The sequence below is a fragment of the Mobula hypostoma genome, chromosome 29, assembly GCF_963921235.1.
Source record: "Mobula hypostoma chromosome 29, sMobHyp1.1, whole genome shotgun sequence".
Taxonomy (NCBI): domain Eukaryota; kingdom Metazoa; phylum Chordata; class Chondrichthyes; order Myliobatiformes; family Myliobatidae; genus Mobula; species Mobula hypostoma.
Genome location: NC_086125.1, coordinates 13,364,081 through 13,378,319, shown reverse-complemented (window position 1 = coordinate 13,378,319; position 14,239 = coordinate 13,364,081). Strand labels below are relative to the sequence as shown.

The following is a 14,239-nucleotide window of genomic DNA, read 5'->3' as shown; positions in this document are numbered from 1 at the left end:
CCCCTCTATGAACTCTGTCTATGCTCCTTGCTGCCCCAGTAAAGCAGCCAGCATAATCAAAGACCCCACCCACCTTCGATATTGTTTCCTCTCTTCTCTCCCATTGGAAAGAAGATCCTGAAAACATGTACAACCAAGCTCAGGGACTGCTCCTATCCTGCTGTTATCAATCTTGGTAATTGGACTCTTGCACAGGAAGGTAGACTGACTACTGAAAATTACCCCTGGAGCTGGTGGGTTGCAAGGGAATCTGATGGAGTTAAAATGCATGTTGGAATGGTTTGCTGGGGGAAATAAAGGGGCTAGGGAAGGGGAAATAGGGAATGGGAATAATGAGAATGCCTTGAAAGCTACCATACACATGATATGGTGAACATATGACTTCCCTAGAGACTTGTGAGTCCTAGTGCAGGATTCCCTAAAGATTAACTTGCAGTTTGAGTTGGTAATAAGGAAGGCAAATGCAATGTTAATATTAGTTTTGAGAGGATTAGAATACAAATGCAAGGATGCAATGTTGGGGCTTTATAAAGCATTGATCAGACTGCATTTGGAGTATCATGAGCTGTTAAGGGGCCCATATCTGAGAAGGGACGAGCTGGCATTAGAGACAGTCCAGAGAAGGTTTACCGGAATGATCCCAGGAATGTAAGGTTTAATGGTCTGTGGTGCGTTTTATGGCCCTGGGTCTGTATTTGCTGGAGTTCAGAAGAATGAGGACGGATCTCATTGGAGTCTACGAATATTGAAAGGCCTGGATGGAGTCGACATGAAGAGGATGTTTCAATAGTGGGAGAGTCTATGTCTACAGGACACATTCTCAGAATTTAAGGACATCCCTTTAGAACAGAGATGAGGAGGAATTTCTTTAGCCAGAATGTGGTGAATCTGTGGAATTCATTGCCACGGGTGGCTGTGGATACATTGGGTACATTTAAAGCAGAGTTTGATAAGTTCTTGATTAGCAAGAGCATCAAAGGTTACAAGGAGAAGACAGAATAATGAGGTGAAGATGGAAAGTGAATCATCTAATGATCAAAGGTGATGCAGACTTGATGGGCCGAATAACCTCAAGTTGCTCCGATTTCTTATGACCATATAGTGTCTGTCATAAAAAATATAAAAATTCATGAAAATCCTTCCAATTCTACATTGCATTTAATACAAACCGAGTTGACCTAATCTCTCCTCATGCAGCAGCTTTAACATCATGAAAATCAGGCTGATAAAATATTTGATACATTTTGATTTGTCTCACATTTAGAAATTATTTCTAGGCTCATTATAGTTAGCTGGGAGAGCTGAAATACAATATGAACATTGAACTGTAAGACTTCAGATTACTTGCTTCCTGTGGCCCATCAGTGATCCTGCTTCAATTTTCCTCCTCTTCAATAACATAGCTATTTTATGGCTCTAATTTTCTAAGTTCATTTTTAAAATGGTGTCCAGAATGTACATTTTCCCTTTATTTTTGAGGCTTTGTCTTTGATGGATTGCCAGCTATTAAGGATCTGACTTCTGCATCTTTTGTGTTTTCTACCTCCAACGACCCATCCCACCATTTCACAGTCTTTATGATCTTTAAATCAGCATCTCTTTGTCTTACCATCCCCATTAACCTGCTGACTGGATGGATATATTTACAGTTTACCCCCATAGCACTCTGACCTCAGCAATATTCCTTATGTCCTACCCCTATCCTGTCTATATCTTAAAACCAACTTGTTTCCTCTCTGTAATCTTAACTCTGATTTTCTTTCTCCACAGACACTGCCTGACCTGCTGAGTAATTCCATCATAATTTGCTTTTATCCAAGGAATCATTCTGATGAATTGTTGTGACTCTCCTGCTAAATCAAGTATATAAGACCATAAGACCATAAGACAAAGGAGCAGAAGTCGGCCATTCGGCCCATCGAGTCTGCTCTGTCATTTTATCATGAGCTGATCCATTCTCCCATTTGTCCCACTCCCCCGCCTTCTCACCATAACCTTTGATGCCCTGGCTACTCAGATACCTATCAATCTCTGCCTTAAATACACCCAATGACTTGGCCTCCACTGCTGCCCGTGGCAACAACTTCCACAGATTCACCACCCTCTGACTAAAAAAATTTCTTCGCATTTCTGTTTTGAATGGGCGCCCTTCAATCCTTAAGTCATGCCCTCTCGTACTAGACTCCTTTTTTTTTCCGGTAAGGAGCCCAATACTGCACATGCCCCTTAATGTGGATTTTACCAAGGATTTATGTAATTGCAACACACACAAAGTGCTGGAGGAATTCAGCAGGCCAGGCAGCATCTACGGGAAAGAGTAAAAAGTCAATGTTTCCGGGCTGAGACCCTTCATCATCAAGTCAAGGTGGAAGAGAGAGCAACAACTGAAATTCCATCTTGGCATGAACATCAATTTCTGGAATTTCTGGTTATTGCCACTGCTCTCTCCTTCACAATTCCCCAATCCTGTTTCTTTGTCTCATGCTCCCAGTTTCACCTATCATCTGTCATCTGTCTTCCTCCACCCCAACCTTCTTACCCCTCCCTTTCCTTTCTAGTCCTGATGAGGGGTTTTGGCCTGAAACACTGACTGCTTACTGCTCCCCATAGATGCTGCCTGTCCTGTCGAGTTCCTCCAGCACTTTGTGTGTATTGCATTGGATTTCCAGCATTTGCAGGTTTGCTCGTGTTTATGTAATTGCAGTCAGACATCTTTACTCCTGTACTCAAATCCTCTCAAAATAAAGATAAACATATACATTTCACTTCCTAATTGCTGGCTAAGTAAAAAGAATGGAAGACAATTCAAACTTAACAATAACATTTTCATAGGACATGTTTACGATATATTTTGGTATTTATTCACAGGGTGTTGACATTGCTAGCAATGCCAGTGTTCATGGTTCATTCTCAATTGAGGCAACTACATTGGTTGGTCTGGACTCACATTCAGCAGGCCAGAAAAGGATTTATCTTCTGGGAAGGATGTTAAAGAACCAGCTAGGCCTTTATGATAATCTAGTAGTTTCATTGTCATTTGAGGTTATTAGCTTTCTCGTTCCAGATTTAATTACTTGAATTTACATTCAGTAGCTGCAGTTGTACAATCTAGATTTGTTTTGCTGCACCAATACTTCAGTTAGTCTTGATGAAGGGTCTCAGCCCGAAACGCTGACTGTACCTCTTCCTAGAGATGCTGCCTGGCCACCAGCAACTTTGATGTGTGTTACTTCAGGTCTATGTATGTTAGTCTAATAATTTAACCACTGTACTATCATATCGAAACAACTTATTATATTCAAGAGAACGCTAGCAATTCTTGCTCATCTTGAGCAATCCTTTATTTATCTATCCTACCATATACCTATAAGGTTCCGGACATCACCAGCAAGACCTGGATTTAGCGCTCACCCTTAACTGCCCTGAAGAATATGGGGGGTGAGCCCCCTTCTTGAACCACTGTAACCCTTCCAGTAAAGGTACTCCAAAAGAGCTGCTGGGACACCAAGGACTCAGACCCCATGGCATTGAAACTCAACATCAAATTTCCAAGTCAGGATTGGGTGCAAGTAGGAAAAAAACTGTAGATGGCGACATTGCTATGTGGTTGCTGCCCTGTTCTTCCCAGTGATAGACATTGGGAGTTTGGGAAATGCTGTTGGAACAGCCTGTGAAGAAAGTGCAGTTTGTTTTATAGATAGTATACAATGCAGCTACAAGCATACTGCTGGTGGAAGGAATGGCCGGTGGATGATTGGTGGGTGTTTGTCCTCGATGAGTGTTTTTGGAGCCATACCCAGAAAAGTGGACTGCATTGCAACAAGACCTTGACATGTGTCTTATACGTTGTAGAAAAGCTTTGGGGGCACCTGTTACAGAAATGCCCAGCCTCTGACCTAGTCTTGTAGCCATAATATGTGGACAGATAGTGTAGTTGAGTTCTGAGTCGAAGGCAAGCTTACTGATTGTGGGGTCCACTGAACATCAAAAATATTTCCTGACACTAGAACACAGAACAGAACAGCAGGGGAGTTGATTAAGGAGGTGAAGATGGCCGGGCATAGGACATTGTCCTGATGGATTCTTCTGGTGATGTCCTAGGCAGGAATGATTAGCCTCCAGCCATTGAAGTATCTTCCTATTGCGTCTTTTCTGGTTAGTGCCCCCTGACTTCAGATTTATCAGTGCTCCTTGATGCCACATTCAATCAAATGCCACCTTGTTATCAAGGGTAATCACTCCTCTCTGTAATTCAGTTCTGATTGTCCATGACTGGTCCAAGGCTTTGATGAGTTTTGGAGCTGAGTAGTCTTGGTAAAAAGTAAACTGAACATTGATGAGCGGGTTATTGGTTAATGAGTGCTGCCTGATTGCACTGTTAATGGTACTTTACATTATTTTGATGATCATTAAAAGTACATAGATTAAGTGATAATTAGTTTGGAGTTGTTCTACTTTCTGGTGAACGTCAAGGTTCCACATCATTGGGAAGCTGTCAGTGTTGGAGCAAATTGGTTAGAAGGACGACATTTCTATGGTGCAGTGTTCATTACTACAGTGGGGTTGCTGTCAGACCCCGAAGCTGTATCTGGGGATTGCCACTGTCTTCTGATGTCACATGGAATGAACTGAATTGGTCAAGGACTGGCTTCTGTGATGATCAGGGGTCTCAGAAGGAAGTCAGGATTCTGGGTCTCAGGAGGAAGCCAGGGTGAACCACTGTTCTCTGGCCGGAATGCTTCAGCCTTGTCTTCAACATTCATATGGCAGTGCTGCTACTGCTGAATATTATTGGCATTTCCCTCAATCTGATACGTTGTAGGACTGCTTGGCTCTGTCGACTGCACGGTGCTTAGCATACAAGTGGCCTCCTTTTGCAACCTCACCAGGCTGGCACTTCATTTTCGGACAAACCTGGTGCTGCCCCTGACATGCCCTAATTAAACCAGGTCTTATCTCTTGTCTTGACAACAATAGCAAAGTGGGACATATTGCTAGACCATAAGAGATTGAGGGGGTGTATATTCTTGTTATTATTGACACCTCGTGGATGCCCAGTATTGTGCTGCCTGGTTGGTTCTATGCCACTTATCATAACTGTGGCATCACACAACATGATGGAAGGTGTCTTCAATGTGAAGACTGGATTTGTCTCAACAGGACTATGTGGTCACTTTTACTAGGGCTTTCATTGACATATACAGTATACCTGCCACGGGTAGAATGGTGAGAACTAAGTCAGATAGATTCATCTATCATGTTGGTTTGCTCATGACCTGTCATAATCACACCCTGAACGCTATGTCCTTCAGGTCTCTGTTAGTTTAGTTAGTGCAGCTATACCCTTGGCAATGATCACTGAAATCACCTGCTTGGAGTACATTCTGTGTCCTTGTTATTTTCAGTACTTCGAAGTGTAATTTAACATGATTGAACACAGTTTCATCACTTTTTCAAGGAGGTGGTTCTTTTGTCCATATTTGATCTGATGCAAGATTTTACAGGGCCTGGAGTTAGTCCATGTTGAGAATTCTCAGCAATATTCCTCTGTATACCATTATTCCACCAGGTCTAGCAGGTCAATCCTGTTGATAGGGATGGGATGTACTGAAGAATTATGAAGGAGGAATCTTGTCTGGAAGGCATGATTCTCCAAGTATGACTGTGTAGGATTTTTGCTCAACTTGTCTGGACAGCTAACCTCACACTGGGTCCAGAAGAGGCTTACGAGAATGATACCAGGAATGGAAGGTCTAACATATGAGGAGTCTTTGCTCTGGGCCTGTCAAAGTTCAGCTGTCAGTGAGAGTGACTTTGCAAGGCTGACTGGGTTGTGAGAAACTTTACCCTATATGAATATGGTGCTGCGGTCAGTGCCAGGTGGTCAACCTGGTTTCATTCTTTTTCAGTATCATGGTTCAAATAGTGCCTTGAAATAACATTTACATGTGTGACTGTGTGCATGCGCGTTCACAAGTAGGCCAGACTGGGTAAGAGTGTTAGATTTTCTTCCTGGATGGACTGTTGTGAACGAGACGAGTTTTTATAACAATCTTCCAAATATTGTGATGATCAATAAGACTTATTTTCCTCTCACAACTTTCCGATCATTAATTAAATTTAGACTGCACAGCTACCATGGTGGGAGTTGAACTAAGGTTTCTGAGCTGTTAGACCAGGCATCTAGACTTAAGGTGTTTTTGTACACATTCATTTATCTAGATTGCTCTTACATTGGTAATTGGTAATTACTAATGCCCCAATTGTGATGATGAACAACGGTCTTGAAACTTCTGGTGAAGGTACTCCTATTGAGCTGCAGAATCTCAGAACTGGGCCCAGAACAATAAAGGAATAGTGATACATTTCCCAGTCAGACTGCTGAGTGACTTGGAGAGAACTCGCACTGGCGGCGTGCCTGTGCTCCTGCAGCCTCTCTAAGTTAGGAAGGTGTTGTCAGAGGAACTGAAGCAGAGTTTTCTGTACGTGCTACAACTGCAGCTACAATGTGCCAGTGAGAGATGGTGAATTTTCAAGAAAGTGGATGGGGAACCAGTCAAGCAGTCACTGCTTTTCCTGGACAGTGTTGAGCTGCTTGCTACCAGAGATGCCCTCAGTCAGCTAAATGGAGGTTATGCCATCATAATTCTGACTTCTGCCTTGTAGGTGGTCGAAAGACTTTGTGTCAGGGACATGCCAATTGCTGCAGAATGCACACTTCTGACTTACACAAAAAGCAACAGTATATACTTGGCTGGTCAAGTTTAGTTTCTGTTCAATGTCAACCACCAAGGTGTTGAATATGGGTCACATACAGATGGTAGCACCATTCCATATTAAGGGTAGGCATTTAGGTTCTCCCTTGTTGGTGATGGTCATGGCCTGGCACCTGAATGGTAACAATTCTGCTTTCCACTTGCCTGAATGTTATCCAAGTCTTTCTGTCGGACGATGTGTACTACTTCAGACCGTTCTCATAAAAAGATGAATTGTGCTGATGTAATGTCAATGAAGGAATGGTATTATACATTCAAGTCACGATGAAAAATGAGTTAAGCTGTAATAAAGAATCAAGGAGGCATTGTGTGAATTACGAAATGTCATACACAATGAATTCCAGTTAACTGGGGCACGTTGGGACCGGTACATTTTGGCCCAATTAAGCAGCTGTCCCAATTAGCTGAAGTTTCATAGAACTAGTTAAAAAAGGTATAAAAAAGACAAACTACCATTCAACTGAGTAACAGATTATGCCTTTGAATGAAATACAGAACAAGGTAGAACACTACCAATACCACTGGTGGTTGTCCGTCTTACTCAATGATAACAGGAAAGCTGTGCGGGAGAGTTTTTAAAGTGGAAAAGCCGTTGCACTGGGAAAGTTCCACTCTCTCGACCTCAGATGTCCAGATCCAATGGGACGAGTAGGCGTCCTGGTTGCGGTGGATGACCATGACTTCTTCGGTGCTTCGTCACGCTCCTCACTCTCCATGTAGCGTTGCAGAACTGCCTTCCTGGCTGTTGGATCTCACTGTAGATCCCATTTGCCTAGTCTGTCGGAGCTGGCTTCACATGCTAAGACATGCAAGTCCCTAACTCACTGGGTGAGACCCGTTGGTTATCCTAACCTGGTTTAGCCTGCCCGTCAAAGCGGTATACTGGGCTGTGGCCACTGTTGCATGTAATCAGCTACATGAAGCCATAGAATGAGTTGAGTGTCCAGTGGGGAACAAAGGGAACATTCTGGATGATTATTGATACCTTCAGATTTTTCGTAGTTCTTAACTTGTTGAAGTAGTGATTGTTTCATTTTCACTCTTGGCCATTTCTGGCATTTCCAAGTCTGAATGTTTAAAACCGCAGTGAGTAAAGCAGTTCCAAATTGTCTTGCTGCTAATTTCTCTCCAACTATCAGTGACAAAAATAACTGCTTTTTGAACACAAACACAAGCAACTGACACTATTTTAAAAACTGTTCACTCTAAGCATAGTGTAGTGTTTAACAATAATGTAGGTGCACATAACTGACTAATCTAGTTAGGACATATTAGACTGTCTCCTGCCCCAATCAAGTGGCATATTGTCCCAAATAAATGAAGGGAATCTTGGCTATTTTCACGATTTTATTTTATTCTTTAAGAGTTGTCCCAAATAAGCGGGTGCCCCACTTAACCGGAATCCGCGGTATATTTTATATAAGGCACCATGACGCTCCACAGTTTGTCTGTGAATTAAATAACTTTCACACAGTTGTTGTGGCCTGGATTTGGTGTGTGGAGGGTAGAATTCAAAACCCATGATAAGAAAAATCTCAACTGCAGTTTTCCTCCAAGCTATTTATGATTCTAAAGTAATTATTTTTTTCCTGGAGTGAAATATGATAGCAGCCATTTCTGGGTCACTGCACGTCGCTCTCGACCTGGCACTTCTGCATACGAGAGCCTGCAGCTTTGGGGAGATATGGGACACCACAACAACACTCCTTAAGTTCTCTCAACATAGTAATGGACTGAGATGCCAGAGACCTCATCTTTCACTGTTCTGGAACAGATTCCACCCTACCCCACTCTTAAAGAGTACTGCCCATGACTCCTGTTCCCCTCACCTCATAACACGCCACCTAGGCACAAAACAGGGTGATCCATCTCCCAAACTCTTTTCTACCATTACAGTCCACAATACAAGGCTCTGATTGCTCTCGCTAAAAATACCTGACCACAGTACAGGGCTTCAATCCCTATCTCTCCGCCATATCATAGAGCTCCAATCCCTCCCCCATTACGCCCCCTTTGCCACACTGCTGTGCTAGCTTCACTCGCTGGCAAAAGCATTTCTAGCCATCTAATCACTCCTATGCTAGTCATTGGGTCATTTCCCAGGAGAAAAATAAAACATACCACTTAATAAAACAGAAAGTGGTCCAAATATGTATTGTCAACCAAAAGCAAATTCTAAGACAATCTCACACCATCTTTCTATTCTCTGGCATCACCTATGTGAAGGAAGGTGATGCTTACAGTGCTATACAGCAGCTGATGTTCATTCTAATTAGGGAAATATTTAGGTTTGGTTCAAGTAACATCCATATTTTACAAATGTCATAGCATGGACAGCAAAAGGAGCTAGCCAGTGCCATTACCACAGTCAAACCGTTGAGAGCATACTCACCAACTGCATCTCAGTGTGGTATGGCAATTGTCCCGTATTGGACTGCAAAGCACTCCAGCGTGTGGTGAAAACTGCCCAGCGGATTATCCGTACCTAATTGCCCACCATTGAGAACATCTACCATAAATGCTGATTGGGCAGGGTGAAAAGCATTATCAAGGATGCATTTCACTCTAACCATGGAATTTTACTCTCCTCCCATCTGGTAGGCGCAACTGGAGCCTCCGCTCCCGCACCAGCAGGCACAGGAAGAGCTTCTTCCCTGAGGCTGTGACACTGCTGAACCTCACATCACAGCGCTAAGCAGTATTGCATCCATATTGTACTGTCTCAGTACTTTTATATTTGTGTGCTGCAGCACTTACTTTTCATTCACAGTTACTTTGTAAATAACACTATTCTTTGCATTTCTGGTCAGATGCTAAATGCATTTCATTGGCTTTGTATCTGTACTCAGCACAATGACAATAAAGTTGAATCTAACCTAATCTACTCTAATCTAAATCGCGTCTCATCCACATCCTGCAGAAGAGTAACCAATGGTGAAAACATTGAGTCAAGAGATAAACACCACAGTTCCAAGGTTGGGACATCTATAGTAAATGACTCATCCCCAAGTACATTCCGAGAGGAGAACAGTAAAGAAATTAAAACTAGAACATCTTCAATGAACAAATAGAAATGGGCCAACACTATGCAGTAAAACAGGATAAAATTGTTAATACAGGTGAGCCTGGTGTGACTCCCTACCATGGAGCTCCCACAAAACCTTAATAACTCATGGATTGGAGCAAAGGCTGCCTTCAAGGGCTGGTAATGGATGGGCTGGGTCAAGTGGTGCAGTCCTGAAAAGTGAGGTTTGGGATTTCCCCTCCAGCCAATGAAATGATTCTCACAAATGCTGTCAGTGACACATTTCCACACGCAGGGCCAGTGATGTTGTGGGGATGGAACTGGACTCTCTGATGGTGGTGTCTGAAAAGAGGATGCTGTCCAAGTTGCATGCCATCTTGGACAATGTCTCCCATCCATTACATAATGTACTGGGTGGGCACAGGAGTACATTCAGCCAGAGACTCATTCCACCGAGATGCAACACAGAGCGTCATAGGAAGTCATTCCTGCCTGTGGCCATCAAACTTTACGGCTCCTCCCTTGGAGGGTCAGACACCCTGAGCCAATAGGCTGGTCCTGGACTTATTTCCTGGCATAATTTACATATTACTATTTAACTATTTATAGTTTTATTACTATTTAATTATTTATGGTGCAACTGTAACGAAAACCAATTTCCCCCGGGATCAATAAAGTATGACTATGACTATGACTATTGTAATGAAGCTTTTGGCAGCGATCCCATTAACACTGTACTTTCTAGGCACATATGCCACACATTGAACAACTGTGAATGCATTGTATATTCAAAACTCTATTATAGATTTTTAGAAGATCATCTCAAGGAAGGTTAGAATTCTTCACAAGTTCCCTTTAACCATGGGGCCTCACTGGTAATTCATTCAATGCAACCAAAGGAGGAAAAAAGTCAAAATTATCAACCGGAGAGTTGAAAGGCGTGTAAGCCATCAAATTCCACACCACCACCCTAGTCCCAGTTGTAAACCAATGCAGCCCACAGTATGTCAATCCCAGCCAGAAAGCTGGCAAATCAGTGCAGCCCATGATATTAGCCCAGCCCCACTTGAGTTGCTGTCTTACCTATGGTTGGGTCGGGGGGTCCAAACTCCAGAGAGTATCTCAGCACGAAGCGGTTGTTCCAGACATAGAGCTGGTTGTCACGGGGGTTGTAGTCCACGGACGAGACGTACTGGTAGGGGTTGGGGAAGGCGATGGACACGGGCTCCTCGCGGTTGAGGTTGGTGTTGAAAGCGAAGTCGATCGTGTTGCCGATGACCTCGCTGTCATCGTCCTTGGACACGGAGCGCACAGCGTAGAGGACGCCACACACCATGAAGGCGTTGGAGGCCGAGCGTTTGTCGTACACCGTCTCCCAGGTGCCCTCAAAGCGCAGCGTGTACGGGTTGAGCTGACTCACCACCAGCTTGCCGTTGTTCTGCTCAGTGGCGTAGATGGCCCAGAGGCCGTTCTCATCCACTGCCAGGTCGATGTCAGTCTTGCCGCCCCAACGGTACGGCGATGTGTCGTGGTAGTTGGCGCCGCCAATGATCGCCTCGCCGCTCTTGATGCGCGTGCGCAGGTCGAACTTGACGACGTTGCGCGTGCGCTCCTTGTTGTAGAAGACGGCGCCATCGTAGACGACGAAGCCAGTGCCGTCGACACGGTGAGGCAGGTGATAGGTGGTGGTGGGGTGACCGGCCGTGTAGTCCTCCCATGAGCCGTACTCGGTCAGCGTGTCGGTGCGGTACGGGATCCAGGGCATGTAGTAGATGCGGTCGCCGGCCTGCAGTGGATCCTTGCACCAGGCGCCCGCCTCGTGCTCCGACTCGAAGACATTGGTGGGCTCGAAGATCTTGCGCAGGGTGCCGGGGCAGACGAAGACTGTGGAGCAGAATGGGATAGAGAGAGAAAGAGAGAGAGAGACAGAGCCGTCACTCTGATACCGCCGGCCGGGTAGGCAACCTGCACCATGTCCAACTCCCCCACCCCCACCCCGACCCCGGAACCGATCCAATCATGAGCTGGTATTCTGACCATTTGGGAGACGGGTTGTATAGCCCAGGACCTGCCACCGACCTGCTGCTGGGAAGGCCCGCTCAAGTTCCACCACCCACCCCTACAGCTTCTGGGAGAAGAGGGACATATATGTGAAATGGGAGGTGTGGGGGGGTGACCTGTTGTTGTATCTCCTCGGCTTGTTAACAAGACGATTCTACTCAACTTCATCATTCTGTGTGACCTCTGCTGGCCTCAACTCCCCAAATGTACCCGTTTCTCCTAACCCCAATCTTTCAAATATTTATCAAACTCCAACTTGCATGTGTGTAATAATCTGGCCTCCACCATCCTCAATGGCAGAAAATTCCAGAGATTCACTGCCTTTAGATATGACACTTCTACGCATCTCAGTTTTAAGTGAACAGTCTCTTATTTTGCAGTTGCGCATTAATGTTCGTGATTCTCCCGTTAGTGTAAATAACTCGACACCCACCCTGCCATGACCCTTTAGAATTGTCTGTGTTTAAGAAACTTAACCTCTCATAACCAGTTGGTTTTGCATGTATTCATAGTTCTTATATTTCCCGAGATTGAACATCACTGCCGGAGTTTGAGGCACCAATGTATCATTCTAATGGCCTTTGTTGAAATTAAGTCAAGTGGTGGGCGGGAGGGGGGGTGTAAGACTATTGTTGGCTTAATATTATCTGTCTTACAACACCTACTAAAGGTAATATGAACCCTATTATGTATAATAAAGCCATGTCATAAATGACTGGGAATCAAGTTTGAGAACCATTTTCTAATAGTTGATAGTCTAAGCAATACATAATTTTGGTTTTGGAATACAGCTTGGTGCTTGAGGGAGATGAAAAGGAAAATCGCCATCATCTTCTTCTCCTGATGTACATTCGATGATTTCTGTTGGAAATGAACCAGTGGAGTGGAGCATGTGTAGGGTTGGACTTGGCAGCATGCATATGTAAGATGCTGACACCTATTATCAAGTCTATATTTTCAAATGGCCATATCTTGTCTGCACTTATGGAACTGTACACCCTCAGAAAAGAGGCAGAAGGGAATAAAACCAAGAAAAAAAAGCCTAGAGTCCTTCGGTCTAACTACAAGTTAATGTATATTGGTCACAGCTGTGAATATAATCCCAGTTCTATGGCTCAGAGACAGAGGGGAGAGAAACAGAGTGACCCAGTGATTAGTGATTGAGAGAACCAGTAACACTGCATGAGAAAGAGAAATTCATTGACAGGGTACCGGAGAGATTCCTGGGACAGGAAGTAGAGAGATCCAGCAACGTAATTTTTCCACATCGGTGGGGTGACAGTAATAGGAAGACATTAATAAGCTTGGGGAATGAATGTATAATTCATAAAAGAATTTCAATATAAGTAACCATGATACATTTAGATATGAAGAACATGAAGGCCACATACTCCTTGGAAAAGTAACGTCTACATGAAGTATAAAAGCATCTTCCATTAACACACAGCCTTTATTGTGGTTAAAGTCTTCCAAACCACTTCATAGCAACTTCTTCAAATTAAATCTTACTGAACCACATAAGGTGAGCTGAGGACATGGGATGAAAGATTCAGTCAAAAAAAGATAGGTGTTAGGATGCATCTTGGAGCTATGGAGATGGAGAACCACAGGGCCTTGATAGCTGAGGAAGTATTGATCAATTTAAGGGACGCTCAGGAGGCTGGAATTGGAGGTGTACAGAGACTCTAAATTTGAAAGGCTGAACGAGAATTCAAGACGCTGTGTGGGGGTGGGTGGGAATACAAGGGCATTTATAAATAACGTGAGAATTTTAAAATTGAGACATTTAATGATGGGGATTAATAGTTATCTTCTTTATAAGCAGTAGTTTAGGATGGAGGACGTTTTGTGGGTTCTGCAAAGAGAAAGGGTGGTATGGAAACTGCAGAATCTTACACAAATGGGGCAGGAGGTGCACTCATAGGATGGGCACTTTGAATGAATGCACTTTTTTGTGTTTATGTAGGAAGTCTCTGCTAGTTAAGGTTTGGGATAGGATTTCAGTAGCAGATGAGCTTGGGCTGGGAAAAGCAAGTGAAGCTCCAGAGATGGAAATAGATAACATTTGTGATGACGCGGATAGATAGCCCTAAACGTCACCTGGTTACATGTGATGCCATTGTTGCAAACTCTAATTCAACCGCTTCAGTTAAGGGGTAAGGACAATTGCTTCTGAGTGGAGTTTGTGAGAGGATAAGACAGCACAGAATGACAATTCACTTCACTAACATTTAGAGGAAGGAAAATTTAATTCATCCAATTTTGGATGTTGGAGATGCAGTCTCACAGTTCAGAGATGGTGAAGGGGAGTATTCTCAGCCTACATGATAGATAATTGGAAGACTGAAAAGGATGGGTTAGATTGCTTTTAGAGTAG

General features: G+C 43.7%; 1 protein-coding gene across 11 annotated transcripts in view; it reads right to left on the bottom strand.

The window, feature by feature from the left end:
* LOC134339494 (adhesion G protein-coupled receptor L1-like) overlaps positions 1-14,239 on the bottom strand; it is a 666,897-nt gene that overhangs the window by 137,107 nt on the left and 515,551 nt on the right. For all 11 annotated transcript variants that reach the window (XM_063036065.1, XM_063036054.1, XM_063036056.1 and 8 more), the window contains one exon: positions 10,885-11,685. In XM_063036065.1, the coding sequence (XP_062892135.1) occupies positions 10,885-11,685 (801 nt within the window). The remainder of the gene's footprint in view (positions 1-10,884; positions 11,686-14,239) is intronic.